At 39.1% G+C, this 14,532-nt stretch overlaps 1 protein-coding gene across 1 annotated transcript in view; it reads left to right on the plus strand.

Moving 5' to 3' along the window:
- Positions 1–4,670: 4,670 nt before the first annotated feature.
- The window catches only part of LOC149322079 (F-box and WD repeat domain containing protein 10B-like), a 36,879-nt gene continuing 27,017 nt past the window's right edge, over positions 4,671–14,532 (plus strand). The window contains exons 1-4 of the mRNA XM_089507410.1: positions 4,671–5,238; positions 8,402–8,539; positions 10,832–11,041; positions 11,828–11,955. Of these exons, the coding sequence (XP_089363536.1) occupies positions 4,695–5,238; positions 8,402–8,539; positions 10,832–11,041; positions 11,828–11,955 (1,020 nt within the window). The 5' untranslated portion in view covers positions 4,671–4,694. The remainder of the gene's footprint in view (positions 5,239–8,401; positions 8,540–10,831; positions 11,042–11,827; positions 11,956–14,532) is intronic.

Below are 14,532 nucleotides of genomic sequence, written 5' to 3' on the forward strand. Positions count from 1 at the left end.
TATTTTACATGGTTACCCTGGCACGAATTTGTTTTGCACAAAAATTGAAATGTGAAGATAGCTCAACAAAAGAAGAATGGTTAATAAAATTATATGATGGGATGGAGATGGACAAATTAACGCATGCTATAAGAAATAAACCTAAAGAACAATTTATTTAAGAATGGGGGAAAGTAACTGAATTTCTTGAAGTAAAATGGGGCAAGGTAGCAGTAATGAATTTGCAATAATTATAAAGGGAGATTGGATCCACAAGGATAAGATTGAATCTAAGAAAGTCAGAAATTAGCAATAATGAGACAGATACTGGTAGGAAGGAAGTCAGTATGAAAGGGAAAGTATGATTGGAAGATGAAGAATAGAGAGAACTAGCAAGAAAGGAATAGAAGGTTGTAATGTTAAGAAGAAAGATTAAGTGTTGAAGGTTTGAGTATGTAGGAGAAGGTAGGTGTTAGTGAAGATGAAGGAAGAGATAGCAAGGTAAAAGAGATAGATGGGACAGATGAAAGGGACGAAAGGAGAAAAGGAAAGGAGAGTGAGTTTGGAAAGGGAATCTGTAGTTGGGTCATATTTGCAAAGAAGGTGATGGTATTCTTTTATTCTTCATTTATATTTGTATTTATGTATATGTTTATGTCAAGAATGAAATTGTATAATAATACGTTTTATTTGTATTTCCCGCTTCTCCCAGTGGATCGAAGCGTGATTACAACAGAGTATAAAACAACAAGACAATATACAATTATAGTTAAAAATACAATTTGCTATAATATCAACAATAATTAATAAAAACAATTTATAAAAAATGATATCTATCTACAAAACATGCAATGTGCCAGTCCTAATTGGGGTCTTAATTTAATTTCTGTAGAGGGGTAGACTTTACAAAGAGTTGGGAGGATATGCTAATTGGAAGAGATAAGTTTTTAATGCCTTCTTGAAGGTTTCCAATGTAGGGATGCAGCGTATCTCTTCTGGGAGCTTATTCCAATGTGTGGGGGCCATGGCCAAGAATGTTCTATGATGGGTAGATGTTAATCTTACCCTGGGATGCTCAAGTAGATACTTCCCTGTTGTTCTGAGGGTGCGGGGCGGATTATGTCGGGCTTTAAAAGTAATAACCAACACTTTGTATTGGGCCCGGAAGCTAATTGGCAGCCAGTGAAGAGATTTTAGTACCAGTGTTATATGGTCTTGCCTTGAGGATCTGGCGACCAATCTGGCTGCAGCATTTTGAACTAACTGAAGCTTCCGAACTTGGTACAAAGGTAGCCCCATGTAGAGCGCATTACAGAAATCTAAACGAGAGGTTACCAGTGCGTGTACTACTGTTTCAAGGTCCTTTCGGTCCAGACAGGGACGTAGCTGGCACATCAGCCGAAGCTGGTACCAAGCACTCCTGGCCATCGCATCCACTTGGAATGATAATTGTAGGGATGAGTCCAGGATTACTCCCAAACTACGAACTCCGTCCTTTAGGGGAAGTGTGACCCCGTCCAGGACTGTATGGCAAATTCTACTGTCTGGACTTGGGGTACCTATCACGAGTACCTCTGTTTTCTCTGGATTCAGCTTGAGTTTGTTTTCCCTCATCCAGCCCATTACTGACCCCAGGCAGGCATCCAGAGGAGAGGTGCCTTCCCTAGTCACTGTATCTGTTGGAACCAGAAAGATAGATCGGGGTGTCATTAGGATACTGATAACACTGTGCTCCATGTTTCCGGATGATCTATCCCAGCGGCTTCATGTAAATGTTAAATAGCATAGGGGACAGAATGGCGCCCTGAGGGACGCCAGATGTCAGCTCTCTTTTATGAGAGCAACTGTCCCCCAGCCTTACCATCTGGAATCTGCCCGTGAGGTAGGACTGGAGCCACTGGAGCACAGTGCCACCAATACCCAACTCTCTCAGGCGTTCCAGAAGGATACCATGGTCGATGGTATTGAAGGCCGCTGAGATGTCCAAGAGCACCAACAGGGTCACACTACCCCTGTCAATGCCCAGATGGAGATCATCGACTAAGGCAACCATGCCAGTCTCAATTCCGTATCCCGCTCTGAAGCCAGTTTGAAATGGGTCCAGATAATCGGTTTCATCCAAGACGGCTTAGAGTTGAAAGGCGACTGTCCTCTTGATCACCTTGCCCAGAAATGGTAATAAGGAGACCGATCTGTAGTTACACATCTGCAGGGGGTCTAGGGCGGGTTTCTTTAAAAGTGGTTTCACTATTGTCTGTTTTAAGGCGGATGGAAATATACCCTCCTGAAGAGATGCATTAATTATAAGATGTAATGAAGTTTTTATAGCATCTCCTCCCTGAACGGTCAACCAAGATGGGCAAGGGTCGAGAGGACATGTCATCCTTTTTACTCAGCCAAGGAGCTTGTCCACGTCCTCGGTATTTACAAACTGAAATCGATCCAGAATAACCTTGTTTCCAGAGTCACTGGACATCTCTTCTCGTGATTCTGTCAGAAGACCAGCGTCAAGATCAGCCCTTATCTGAGAGATTTTATCGGCAAAAAAGTCATTAAAAGTGTCGCAGCAGGCTATAGTTGGTCCTAATAGAGGGTTCAGGGTGACTGGCAGTTGTGTTAGTTCCCTAACCACCCTGAACAGCTCTGCTGGACGAGACTCTGCCGATGCAATCCGTGCAGCACAGAATGAATTCTTTGCTGCATTGATTGCCACTCCGTAGGATCGTAATATGTTCTCATGGAGTGCCTTGTCAGATATGCGCTGATGTTTCCGCCAGTGGCGCTCTAGTCGTTGTGCATCCCGCTTCATCTGGCGAAGATCTTCCGTGTACCAGGGTTTTCTATTTGGAGTGGGCTGGTAAGGACGCTCGGGAGCGATAGAGTCTATTGCCCCGGTAAGGATGTTATTCCAGTTATGTACCAGGGTGTTGACAGAATCGCTATCGTTCCCAATCATAACTCCCTCTAAGGCTTCTTGGAACCTTTTGGTATGTATGTATAAATTTGTATTAATGTCTTTTAATAATAAAGTTAAATTTAAAAAAAGTTTGATTACCATACGACAGAATACGGAAAGGCTTCCAAAGTAAAATATTTGTTTAGCTATCCAGGAAATGAGGATTGATTGTGATTGATGATGCTTCATGAATTTTGCAACACAGAGAGAAGATCTAGAGAGTCCCCAATATTAGGTGACAAGAAGGGGGTGTTTCAAGTAAACGCAAAAAAGATGAAAGAGTTTATTTGATATTATTTGATCTAGCAGGACCCTTCTTTGGCTTGCTGATGCCTGTCTGGAATGCGTGAGGGGGATGCGCATCCCTAGTATGCTCCTCTATCTCCCATTTTTCCCATGCAGCTGTAGACACATGCCCCCATAGTACTTATCCCAGTGCTATGGATGCCATTGCAAACCAAATCCACTTATGCCACTACTTTAATATTGCATATCTAGTTTGATGAATATATCAAGGGATGTTTGGAAATTTAATTGGGAAACTTAGCAGACATGTTGAAGGTACATAATGGCATTCCTTCTTTCAGAAATGAGTGTTGGGTGTAAGATTTTGACTATGGCTGCATCCATACTGCAGAATTAGTGCAGTTTTGCACTGCTTTAACTGCCATGACTCAATGCTATGGAATTCTGGGGTTTGTAGTTTGGTAATCCATTTAGCCTTCTCTGTCAGAGGGCTCTGGTGCCACAACAAACTACACATTCCAGGATTCCATAGTACTGAGTCATGGCAGTTGAAATGTTGTCAAAATGCATTAATTCTGCAGTATGGCAGCAGCCTAGGAGATGTTTTTTTCCAGATAAACCTTCCATGCCCTTGGCCAGACAATCAAATGTGGTTCCATTTTTGAGAACATACGAGTATCTTGGCAGGGGTGTAGAAATATGGCCATCCTGGGCTATACGAACAGATAGAAAGCAGAGACAGATAATTCAGCTCCTTGTTTCTATTCTCTCCACTTCGTTGTATTCATCTTTTGCATTCCCGCTCCTACAGATCCATTAAAGATACAGGGGCTGTCTCTCATTTTCACTCTGGTGATCTTAAATATTGGAGTAATAAATATGAACAGCATTTGCATTTATAGAACACTTTTTAAATGTTCCAAAACTTGTACAATATGTTTGAAGATAAGAATATCAGAATTTGAAAGAACATGTTTGTACTGTTTGTTCTTGTTGTTTTGCAGATGGGGAAACACTGGTCTAACCAAATATAATTACACAAACATCTGAGGTTTCCCTCTGTTCCTTATGATCAGTTGTCATTTCTCCCCACTAGCAAGAGAAGAAAATGCAGAGGAACCTCAAATATTTCTCTGTCTTGCTGAATGGACTCAGAAGGTTTGGCCTGTCCCACTAACTTTTTCATCTCCCCCTCATAGCTATCATATTTTGTGATTTTTAAAAAAATGTATGTGTCTGTGTATTTGTTTTCATGCAGAAATAGCATTCCTTGTCTATTAGAATCTCTGTGGTGTGATAGCTACAGAAATGTTTATTCAGGCACGTTGTAGGAGAATTACGGTAGCAACTGTGTTTCCTAGGAGTTCTGAAAAATAAAAGAGTTCCACAAACAGAAGCCTCTTTCACTTGTTAACAGCACAGGACTGTTGCTACTAGATAGACACTTAGGGTCTGACAGGAAGACTACTTGAATTTTGAGTTAACCCTGTGTCCTTTAAAAGGGTCTGACAGAATGAAAACCCGCCCTCCAGTCGAGCCGGTGGTACCTGAGATCCTGGAATATAAATTAGAGTATACCCCAGACCTACGGTGTGAGAAGCAAACAGACTTGGTGCCTGTTTGCCACAACTGCAAATCCTGTATCTTGTCCTGGAAGACCTTCTCCACCCGAGAATGGTTTGTGCGGGCCAGCCATGCTTCTCAGAGGCAATTCTTGGTGGGGATCATCAAGCGGTTCAAAAGTCAAGACCTCTTGAACTATGCCTGGAACCTGTTACGGCCGACAAATGCCAAAGATTTCACCTATTCACGTTCCTGCGTCAGCTCCAGCTTCATGGTCTCATCCACCTTGGATCGGGCATTGGATCCTCAAAAATTGGAGCAGTCCATGGCAAGCCTCTGGAAGTGGTTCTTACATGCCAGTTTCTGGACCAAAGCCAATTATTTGCTGCTTTTGCTGCAAATGTGTGACTCACAGTTGTTGCTGATGGCTGCTAGCCTGATTCGTATTTTGTTAAGCCAAGATGGGAATTTCACATTGAAAAAAGAGGAATCAGGTAACATTGCAATGTTCTGTAAGGCACAGCTTTGAAAAGTTACTTTTTGGACTATAACTCTCAGCTCCCAGATAGTCTGGCCAGTTTTCTGAGTATTGGCTATCGATGCTATCTGATACTAACACCACTGCAACACATTGGCTGCCCCCAATATTGGTAACTTGAAAATGGTCTAAAACATATTGCAGAAGTAATCCAGTTTGAGATGACTTTATTTTCTTTTTTTGGAAAAAAAGCCCCAAAACATTTTTTTAATTAAGAAAACGATTTAAAAGGGGGAAAGACTCCCAAAATGACCCAAGAAAGCACCTTAATCCCTCCACCATCACCACCATTAACTGAGAGTACAACTAGAGCTGGGATGCTTTCACACTATACAGTTATAGCACTACAATTCCACTTGAAATGTCGTAGTTCCATCCTATGGAATCCTGGGATTTGCAGTTCAGGACAGAGAGAGATCCTCTGCTGCCTTTGACCAAACTAAAGATCTCATGATTTGCTGCCAGGGCAACATCTTATGAAGTGAAATCATAACACTATCATTTTATTTTTATCTTTTTTGGTGTAAGTTTTCAGCAGAAAGGAAAGGAGGGTTAACCCTTTTTTCACTGCTGCATTCTTGATGGAAAGTATTCCTTGCAGCTACTTGTTTTATTGGGAATAAATTCCACTTCCCTTCCGGTTCTGATAATTACCAGCACTCCTTACTAGCTGTCAATGACATTTTTAAAAACATGTATGTCAACTGCAGGTATGTTTAACCTCACATTTAGGTTGTCTTGAGAATGAGCAAACACCAAAAGCAAATAGGACAGTTCCAGCATAGAAATAAGAAGGCAAGGGACACTGAATTAAAAGATCTTTCCTTAGAAGTTTCTGAGAAAAACCTGGTGAAACATATTTTGGATTAGGGTGAACAACTGTAGCTCTCCGGATTTTCTGAGTCTGTTACTCCCATAATTCCTCAGTATTTACTATTTTGGCAAGGGTCGATGGAAGCTGTAGGATAAAGCTATCTCTTGGAGGCAAAATTGGCACTGACGTTGGCTTCGTGTCTGTGCCAAGCTGAAACAGGATTGTTGTTTTAAATTAAAGCCTTTTTATCCAGTTGCTTGTGTACACAATATTAGTAACTATTGTAACTTGTTTTATTCTGTTAGATTATGAGTGCATCCAGACTGATAGAAAAGTCCCCGAGTTTGTTCCTGTTATTTCCAGTTTTACTTTGGGACGAAATAACCTGACCTGGAGAGGTGATATAAAATGTCTCTGATTGTTCCAGGAGCTGAGAGAACATATTTTGAGATAAACAGAACGCATATGGATTTGCAAAATAAAATAATAAAGAACAGGAACAAAATTTTGGACTTTTTAATCAGTCTGGATGCACCCTAATACAGGACGGCCATCCTCCATCTTCTCAAATCTGGGCAATCTATTTTTCATATTTTTCAAATTATTTTAAGTATGCATATTACTAATTGGCATTCTAATTATATCAGTTTGGCACAATAACAGTTGCATTTTTTCTACCACTGTGTTCCAGCTGTGATATCATTTTTATAATAACTACTCTTCTGTAGGAACAAGCACAGGGAACTAGGGTAATAGTTGAGTGTTGAACTTGGAACAGAGAGACCCCAGTTTAAATCCCTACTTGGTCAAGGAATTTATTATATGATCTTGGGCCCTTTTCACGAGGGGTGCTGAAAAGTTATCAGCTCTACCAAGAAGGAAATGACCTAGGTCCTAGAGCCATTAAATTTACATGTTATTCCACATATTCATCCTAAAGTTCGACACACTTGGCACTTCGTTTCTCAGACTGACTCATTTCCCAAAATCTGAGCATAATTTTGTCACTGTAGCTTGAAAGTGTTATTTTGTGTTTTAAACTGCCAATTTACAGGATTGTAGCTCTAATTTCTGATTTTTTTCAGATCATTGATAGAGCCATGCAAACAAAAAGTTTGACATTTTCAAGTGCTGAACATTGGGAGATCATGAAGTTCTTGTTCCTGCAGAAGAAAACTCCAAAAGAAATCCATGAGTATGGTACAAACACTGAGTGACAAGTGCTTGTCATACTCAACTGCAGAGAAGTGGTGTGCAAACTCTGTGTGGAGATTTTGAGACTGAAGAGGCAGCAATGTCTGGGAGGCCTTCAACAATATTGATTCCTGCAATTGTTGTGTTCATGACCTGATTTTGGCAGATTGGTGAATTTAAGCTAAAACACTAGAGATATCCTGAGATTGCATTGGGTTTATAATGCATTAGCTATATAGAAGCTGTCAGCCAAGTGGCTGCCAAAATGTTTGAATGTTGACCAGAAACGAAATCGACTGAATACCTCCAAATTGATTTTGCAGCATTTTGAGCAATCTGGTGATAATGTTTTTGAATGACTCATCATCGCTGTGATCCAGACACCAAACAATAGCCTTACAGTGGTGGCATTCAGGTTCGCAACTGCCAAAAACATTTACGACTCAAAGGAAAGGTCATGGCCACAATTTTTTTGGGACACTGAAGGTATTTTGATGGCTGACTTTCTTCAGAAGGTCCAAACTGTTAATGCAGAATACTGCTCTGACTTGCTGTGCCAGTTAAAGGAGGCATTGAAGGAAAAATGGTGAGGGAAGCTGCAGAAAGATGTTTTCTTTTTTGCAGAACAATGCAACTGCTCACAGGGCTAGCAAGATGATGGATGTTTTGAAGAATTTGGGGTTTGAGTACATGTCCCAACTCACCCTTCTCACCAGATCTTGCGCAATCTTACTGGTTCACATTTCCAAACCTTTAAGTTTGAAAAGAAGAAAATGTTTGAATGATTCAGAGGCGATAATAGCAAAGCAGTATTTCAGTGACCAGACATTATAATTTTTAAAGAAGGGTTAAAGAATCTTGAGAAACAATGTGCCAAGTGCGTTGAACTTTGGGGTTCATATGTAGAATGGCATGTAATGGCTCGAGGTCATTCCCTTCTTTGTTGGGCTGAGAACTTTTCAGCATCCTCTTGTAGAAACAGTGATCCAGGGTTGCTAGGATGGTCCTTCCCATAATGTACACCATGGTATGGATTTACCTAGAGCTATCTTTTGTGAAATTTCTTTGTGTTTTAATTTTCAGTAAAATTACCTGACTTTGATATTTTCAGCCCTGACTGATGAGACAGTTGTGCCAAAGGACCAGGCGAAATCTGCTTCCCAGGTTACCAACCATCTTGCATCTCAGTCTGCTTGCTTTTCATCAGGCATGGAAAGTTGTCATACTTCAGAGAGGAGTGGTATATTTGGTATGATTATATTTTATTTATATATCAAATATATAAAATATATGACATTTTAAAACTTATGCCACTTCTAATCTTCTTTATAATGATCCTGTGAGATAGGCCACATATGCTTCCATTTTACCTGAATTTATGTCAACTAACTTGCTTCCAGCATGGGTTTCGCACTAATTTTTATTTCTTCCAGACACCTCTGTTGAATGTGTAGGCTGCATGTGTAGGTTCAGATGAGGCTTGCTGGCATAAATTAAGAGAAGTAATGGGTGAGAAGATGAGGCATTCTTATTTTCATTGTGTGTCTTTACACCTTTAAACAGTTTCTGGCTGGAAATCCTCCAGTTTTATAATTGCAGTAGGAATGTGCAAGCTATTACCTAAGAGCACGATATAGAGCAGCCTCCCCCAGAATACGGAAGAGTTCAAATGACTTGTTTTAACCTTTAAAACCCTACATGTCATGGGAGCAGGTTATCTGAAAGACCACTTTCTCCTACATGTACAGGTTGAATCTCCCTTATCTGAAATGTCTGGGATCAGAAGTCTTTTAGATTTCAGAGGTTTTTTTGGATTTTGGAATACCTGCAGTTACAGAATGAGATATCTTGGAGATGGGACCCAAGTCTAAATATGAAATTCATTTATATTTTATATACACCTTATTCACACAGCTGGAAGGTAATTTTATACACAATATTTTAAATAATTTTGTACATGAAACAAAATTTGTGTACACTAAACCAAGATCAAGCAAAGATATGGACAATTTTGGATTTTGAAGTATTTCATATTTGGAATTCCAGATAAGAGAGAGTCAACTTACCCAAGCCTTCAGTCTTGAAAAAGGGGGTGGGGTGGAGGGAGAGGAATAAAACAGGGATCTTTTGAGCCTCAGGGCCACAAGAAGCCTGTATACATTGTTAGTCAAAATATTATTTTTAACTCCAGTGAGAGTAGAGACACTTAACCAATCAGAATCAAGTACACATTGACTCATTTTAATAGTTGATTTCATGGTCTAACCAGAATGGAACTAACCAACATGATTCTAGTTGTCATTTACTAATAGGAAAGACACCCATCAAGGGTATTTATAATATGTATCTAAACAGTATAGGAAAAATATCACATATACAATAAGCCCTCCGTATCCACAGATTCTGTATCCACAGATTCTGTAGCCACAGATTCAATAATCCATGGCTTGAATATATATATATATTCTAAAAATCAACCCTCAGTTTTGCCATTTTATATAAGGGATATCATTTTACTATGCCATTGTATACAATGAGACTTGAGCATCCACAGGTTTTGGTATACATGGGGGGGGGGGGGGCTTGGAACCAAACCTCAGGAGATACCATGGGCCCACTGTATCTGCAATGTTTATCAATAACAATTTAAAAATCACTTTATGTGAACCTTTTAATTTAAAAGTAAATTTTCCTACATCAGAATTTTGTCATAGAGTGTTGGGATTTATATCTAGTTTTCACATTCAAAAACAAAGGCAAAGGAAACTAAAAGTTGTGCAAGGAAGAAGAAGGGACCCATTGCACAATTATTAAAGAAAAGTATATTGTATGGTTTAAAGTAGTGCCATCCAAAGTATTGGTCCCCAGATTAGTGCCAGTCCCTGGTCCATTGGCTGCCAGTCCCGTCCCTGGTGAGTCCCAGGAAAGAAAGAAACCATTGTAGACAATGGGCACCAATATGGTGCTGATCATTGACCTATTGGAAATGATTAACTGCTGGTCCCCACATCAGATAGCTCAAGAAGCACTGTTTTAAACAGTAAATCGTTATCTTGGCTATGTTTTCTAATTGTTTGCTTTATTTTTACTCCTAGGCCTTGTGGTTGAAGTTCATTTTAAAAAAACTTTGCCCCTAGTTCTATGTCAGTTCTGCCCAGAGACACCATTTGCCTATAGGTTTTCTTCAGGGGGAAAACAAATTCATTTGAAAACAACTGCAGTTAACAGTGTGCTTACATAATGAATATCAATTATTTTAAGGTTCTAAGGAGCTCTATCTACAGGGTTGTATTTTTATTGTTGTTGTTGATATAAAAGAATAGCAAAATTAACAAGAAAAATAGAGAAAATATTTAAAAACATACATCATAGGGCTGTGTTTTCTACAAAGCTTTGGTCTATATTTGGCAAGTTGGTGTGGAGGCCCACTGCTCTGATGCCTTCACCACTTGGTTAAGGAGCAATGTGGGAAAACAGAAGATGGGTTTTATCATCCCAGTCCTTACTGAACTACTTGCTGGCTCTCCTGTTCTTACCACAGCTCATCTACATGTGCAAAGAGCTTGGTCCAAAGAGTCAGATCAGCTCTCTGGAGACATATCTGAGGGCATGGATGATGATGAGCCTCGCCTTTCAGTTGTATTGAATGTCACAACCTCTACACCCATCTCTCCCCAGAAAGCCCCTAGCACTAGCAATTTCAAAGACTTCATTCGCTGCCTGCCCATCCACCTATCCAAGCGCATCTTGCGTAAGTATCTCTGAATTTCCTCAGGGCTCTTGATTATTTCTCTTTTGTGCCAACAGAATCACAATTTTTTTAAAAAAATGTTTGATTTTGATTTTTTGATTGAACAATAAGACAACAAAAATAGAAGAATGGAATCCAATAAAGGAATATTGGAAAAGACTTTGGTCACATATAAGCATATTATAAAAAAGATAGAGTTGAAAAGGAGAAAAACAAAAGAAATAATAAAGAATTATTGAAATGAAGCAAGGAAAAATGAACAGAATTAGAGTAGATTTGAGCAGGAATAGGATAACTATAGAATAGGATAACTATATTAGAAAGGAGAAAGCATAAGGTTAACTAGGAATTTTTGGAAATCATTACGAACAAATAAATCAATGAAAGTGGATGAGGTATTCCTGGAAGGAAATTTAAATGCAGAATGGAAGAGAAGGATGAAAGGCAGATGAAGTAAGAAGGTTGGAAGGTGAATGGAAGTGAAGAAGGATGGGGAGAAGTGTGGTAGGTATGAGGAGATAATGAAGCAGGGGAAAGAACATTAGAGAAAATGGAATAAATGAGCAAGTAAACAAGGAGTAGACAGGTGGGAGTTGATGAATGAAATGAAGAAGGAAAAGTAGTGGGAGGGAATGCAGGAGAAGAGACTGGACTTTTAAGATTTAGTGTGTTTAGATGGGTTTGTTGCTTTCAGCGCTGTGAGGGTTGCATTTATGTAATGTTATGCTTGTTTGTTTAATAAAATACAATTTAAAAAAATAACATTTTTTTTTTGCGACCCTCTAGGTATGCTAGACCAGAAATCCTTACACAGATGTTCCTCTGTGAGTCTACACTGGGATTTCCTGGTTAAAGAAATTAAGAAGGACGTTACAACTAATCGTTCCCGCCGAAGTGGGATTGCATTCTTGCAGGTGCTGGGATGCTTCTTTACTCTCATTCACTGACAGAGAAACTCAGGCTTGACACTTATGGGGCACAAAAGGAGGACTCTTCATCCCTTCATGGGCCCAGGATATTTCATTTCCTCTTTGAGTTGTTGACTTTTCTCTCTCTCTCCAGTAATAAGTGTGGAAAGAATATTTTAAAATATTTTTAATGCTCAAAAAACATGTTTTTCTATTGTCAACAAAACCCTGACAAGAAGAATCTCTGTCTGACCACCATTTGGAACTTTGCAGAAAATAGCACATGGCATATTCTGCATAGAAAGTGCTGTTTCCTGTGCAGAAAACGATATTATCTGTGCCAAACAACTTTGGATTAAGTTATAAATTATGAATAGTCTCCAGAATTGTGTGATTTTCATAGACTTTCTCTCAGCAGGAAGAACATTTCTAAAATGACTTGTTGCTTTCTTTGAGAAGACACTTAAGGATTAATTACATCCCTACAAGTGGAAATGGTCGATTAATGTGCCATGTTTGACAGACACCAGTACATTCTCAAGGGACACATCTTGAGAATGTACATCTTAGCATTTAAGGCTTCATCTGTAAGAGATGCCAATTCTGTATTTGTCAAGCTGTTAGTTTGCATCATATTTCCATTAAAATATTAAGTTGAATCCATAACTTCTCGAGTTCAGCTTGCATTTCCTGGTGTTTCTTCTGCTTCATACATAATGCTTGTGCTCTGCACCCACCCTATTTGCTGATGTATTGGGTTAATCTGAAGTGTGAATGTATATGTTGAGATTTGCTATCTGCCACCTAGCTAAAAGTATGTGAGTACATTTCTTTACCATTTGGGGGAGACATTCCCTCTCGCAGATAGGCCATGCTTGGAACTAACATCAATTTATCTTTTTGTTTGTTTGTTTAAGGTTGGATCGATTGTTGCCACACCACCATCCATTAGTGTCTTAGTATACATGGTGAACATGTATATTAAAATTATGTCCATTTATTAGCAATGTATGACAATGTCCTTGAATTTCCACATTACATTGCATGAACGTTTAAGCCTACATATAATTCCCAAAGGCTATGCTCATGTCTTTCCAATGTGCTATAAGAAGCTTTTGCAGGCATATCATGTTACAAGTACACACTGTACTTAAGCCAAGGTGCTGGACAGAATTTTTTTTCACTGCTTAATTTTTCCATGATTTTAAAAAATAAAATAAATTTTATTCAAAAAAACCTTTTAAAAATAAAATTAATACATAAAAATAAATGGGTGCCCAAACAATATCAGACTAAACTGTCAGGTGCAACATGGTCCCAGCCAGCAAAGTAAATCTGTGCTTAATTTTGTTTCACTTTTAACAAACCCCAAAACATTGTCTCACTTCTTTTCTTGACCTTGAGAAGTTTTTAATTTCCATAACTACTCTATCCATGCTTCTCCAGTTAAGGTTCTGTGTGGTACACTGCTGTGTTTTATGTTTACAAGGCCAAAATGCAGATATGCTGAGGATTTCTATAAGGGAGGTAGATGTAAGAGCCTTATTGTATCAGAAAAGAAAGTGGATACAGAACAGGAGAGTAGCGGCCTTTTCCATGCCTTATCACAGGATGTCATAGTGCTTCAGTTCTCTTTCTGCAGGAGATGATTTTAAAAGTGCATCTAGTTGGAAAAATATGTTTGACAAAAGACACACTTTTATGACTGTCTCCCACAGGAAGAGAACTGAATCACTACAAAGTTATGCAATAAGGCATGGAGAAGGCAGAGATCTTCCGGCTCCATTATCACTTTCTTTCCTCATACAATAAGGCTATAAGAGAAGGTGTCTGGGATAGGATCACCCAGTGAACCTCTTGGCCAGTTGGTGATTTGAACCCAAGTGCATAGACCCTGGAACAGGGGAGCTTGAATCCACCTACAGTATGTCTAGACTGGGGAAAATAGTACAGAAAATAAAATAAAGTAAAAAACAAAAAACCAGGCACCAAGGATCTGAACCACCAAAACTCCTTGTATAGTAAGAGTCCCCTGAGGAACTACCAGTCATAACAGTCCTAGTCTATGTTTCTATTTGCATAATAGGATCTTCTATTTTTCCTCTTTTCTTTATTTTAATTTTATTCTTCAAACAATTTTATAATGTTTATGATTTTGCCATTGCCTCCATGTTTTCACATTGTTAACTGCTTTAGTTGGTAGCATAATTCTTCTTCATTGTATTATTATACACTGTTCTGTGAAAACAAGCATGCAAATATGGGCAATTCATAATGACTCTTTTACCAGGAGTGACCCCTCTAGCTTAACAATAACTGCAGAGTCCTTGCCCATGTGTCCCCAATTCTAGTTCCATGGTCAGCTTTCCATATCCACAGATGTTTTATAAACAGATTCAGGCATCCACAGCTTGAAAATATTCAAAAATGAGATATATTCCAAAAAGCAAACCTTGATTTTTGCCATTTTATACAAGGGGCACCATTTTATGATGACATTGTATTTAATGGGACTTCAGCATCGATGGATTTTGGTATCGATGGAGGGTGTGTGTGTCTTGGACCCAAACCCCAGCTGGTTTC

The sequence above is a fragment of the Sceloporus occidentalis genome, unplaced genomic scaffold (genome assembly GCF_023333645.1).
Source record: "Sceloporus occidentalis isolate IW3139 unplaced genomic scaffold, rSceOcc1.0.p SCAF_1, whole genome shotgun sequence".
NCBI lineage: Eukaryota > Metazoa > Chordata > Lepidosauria > Squamata > Phrynosomatidae > Sceloporus > Sceloporus occidentalis.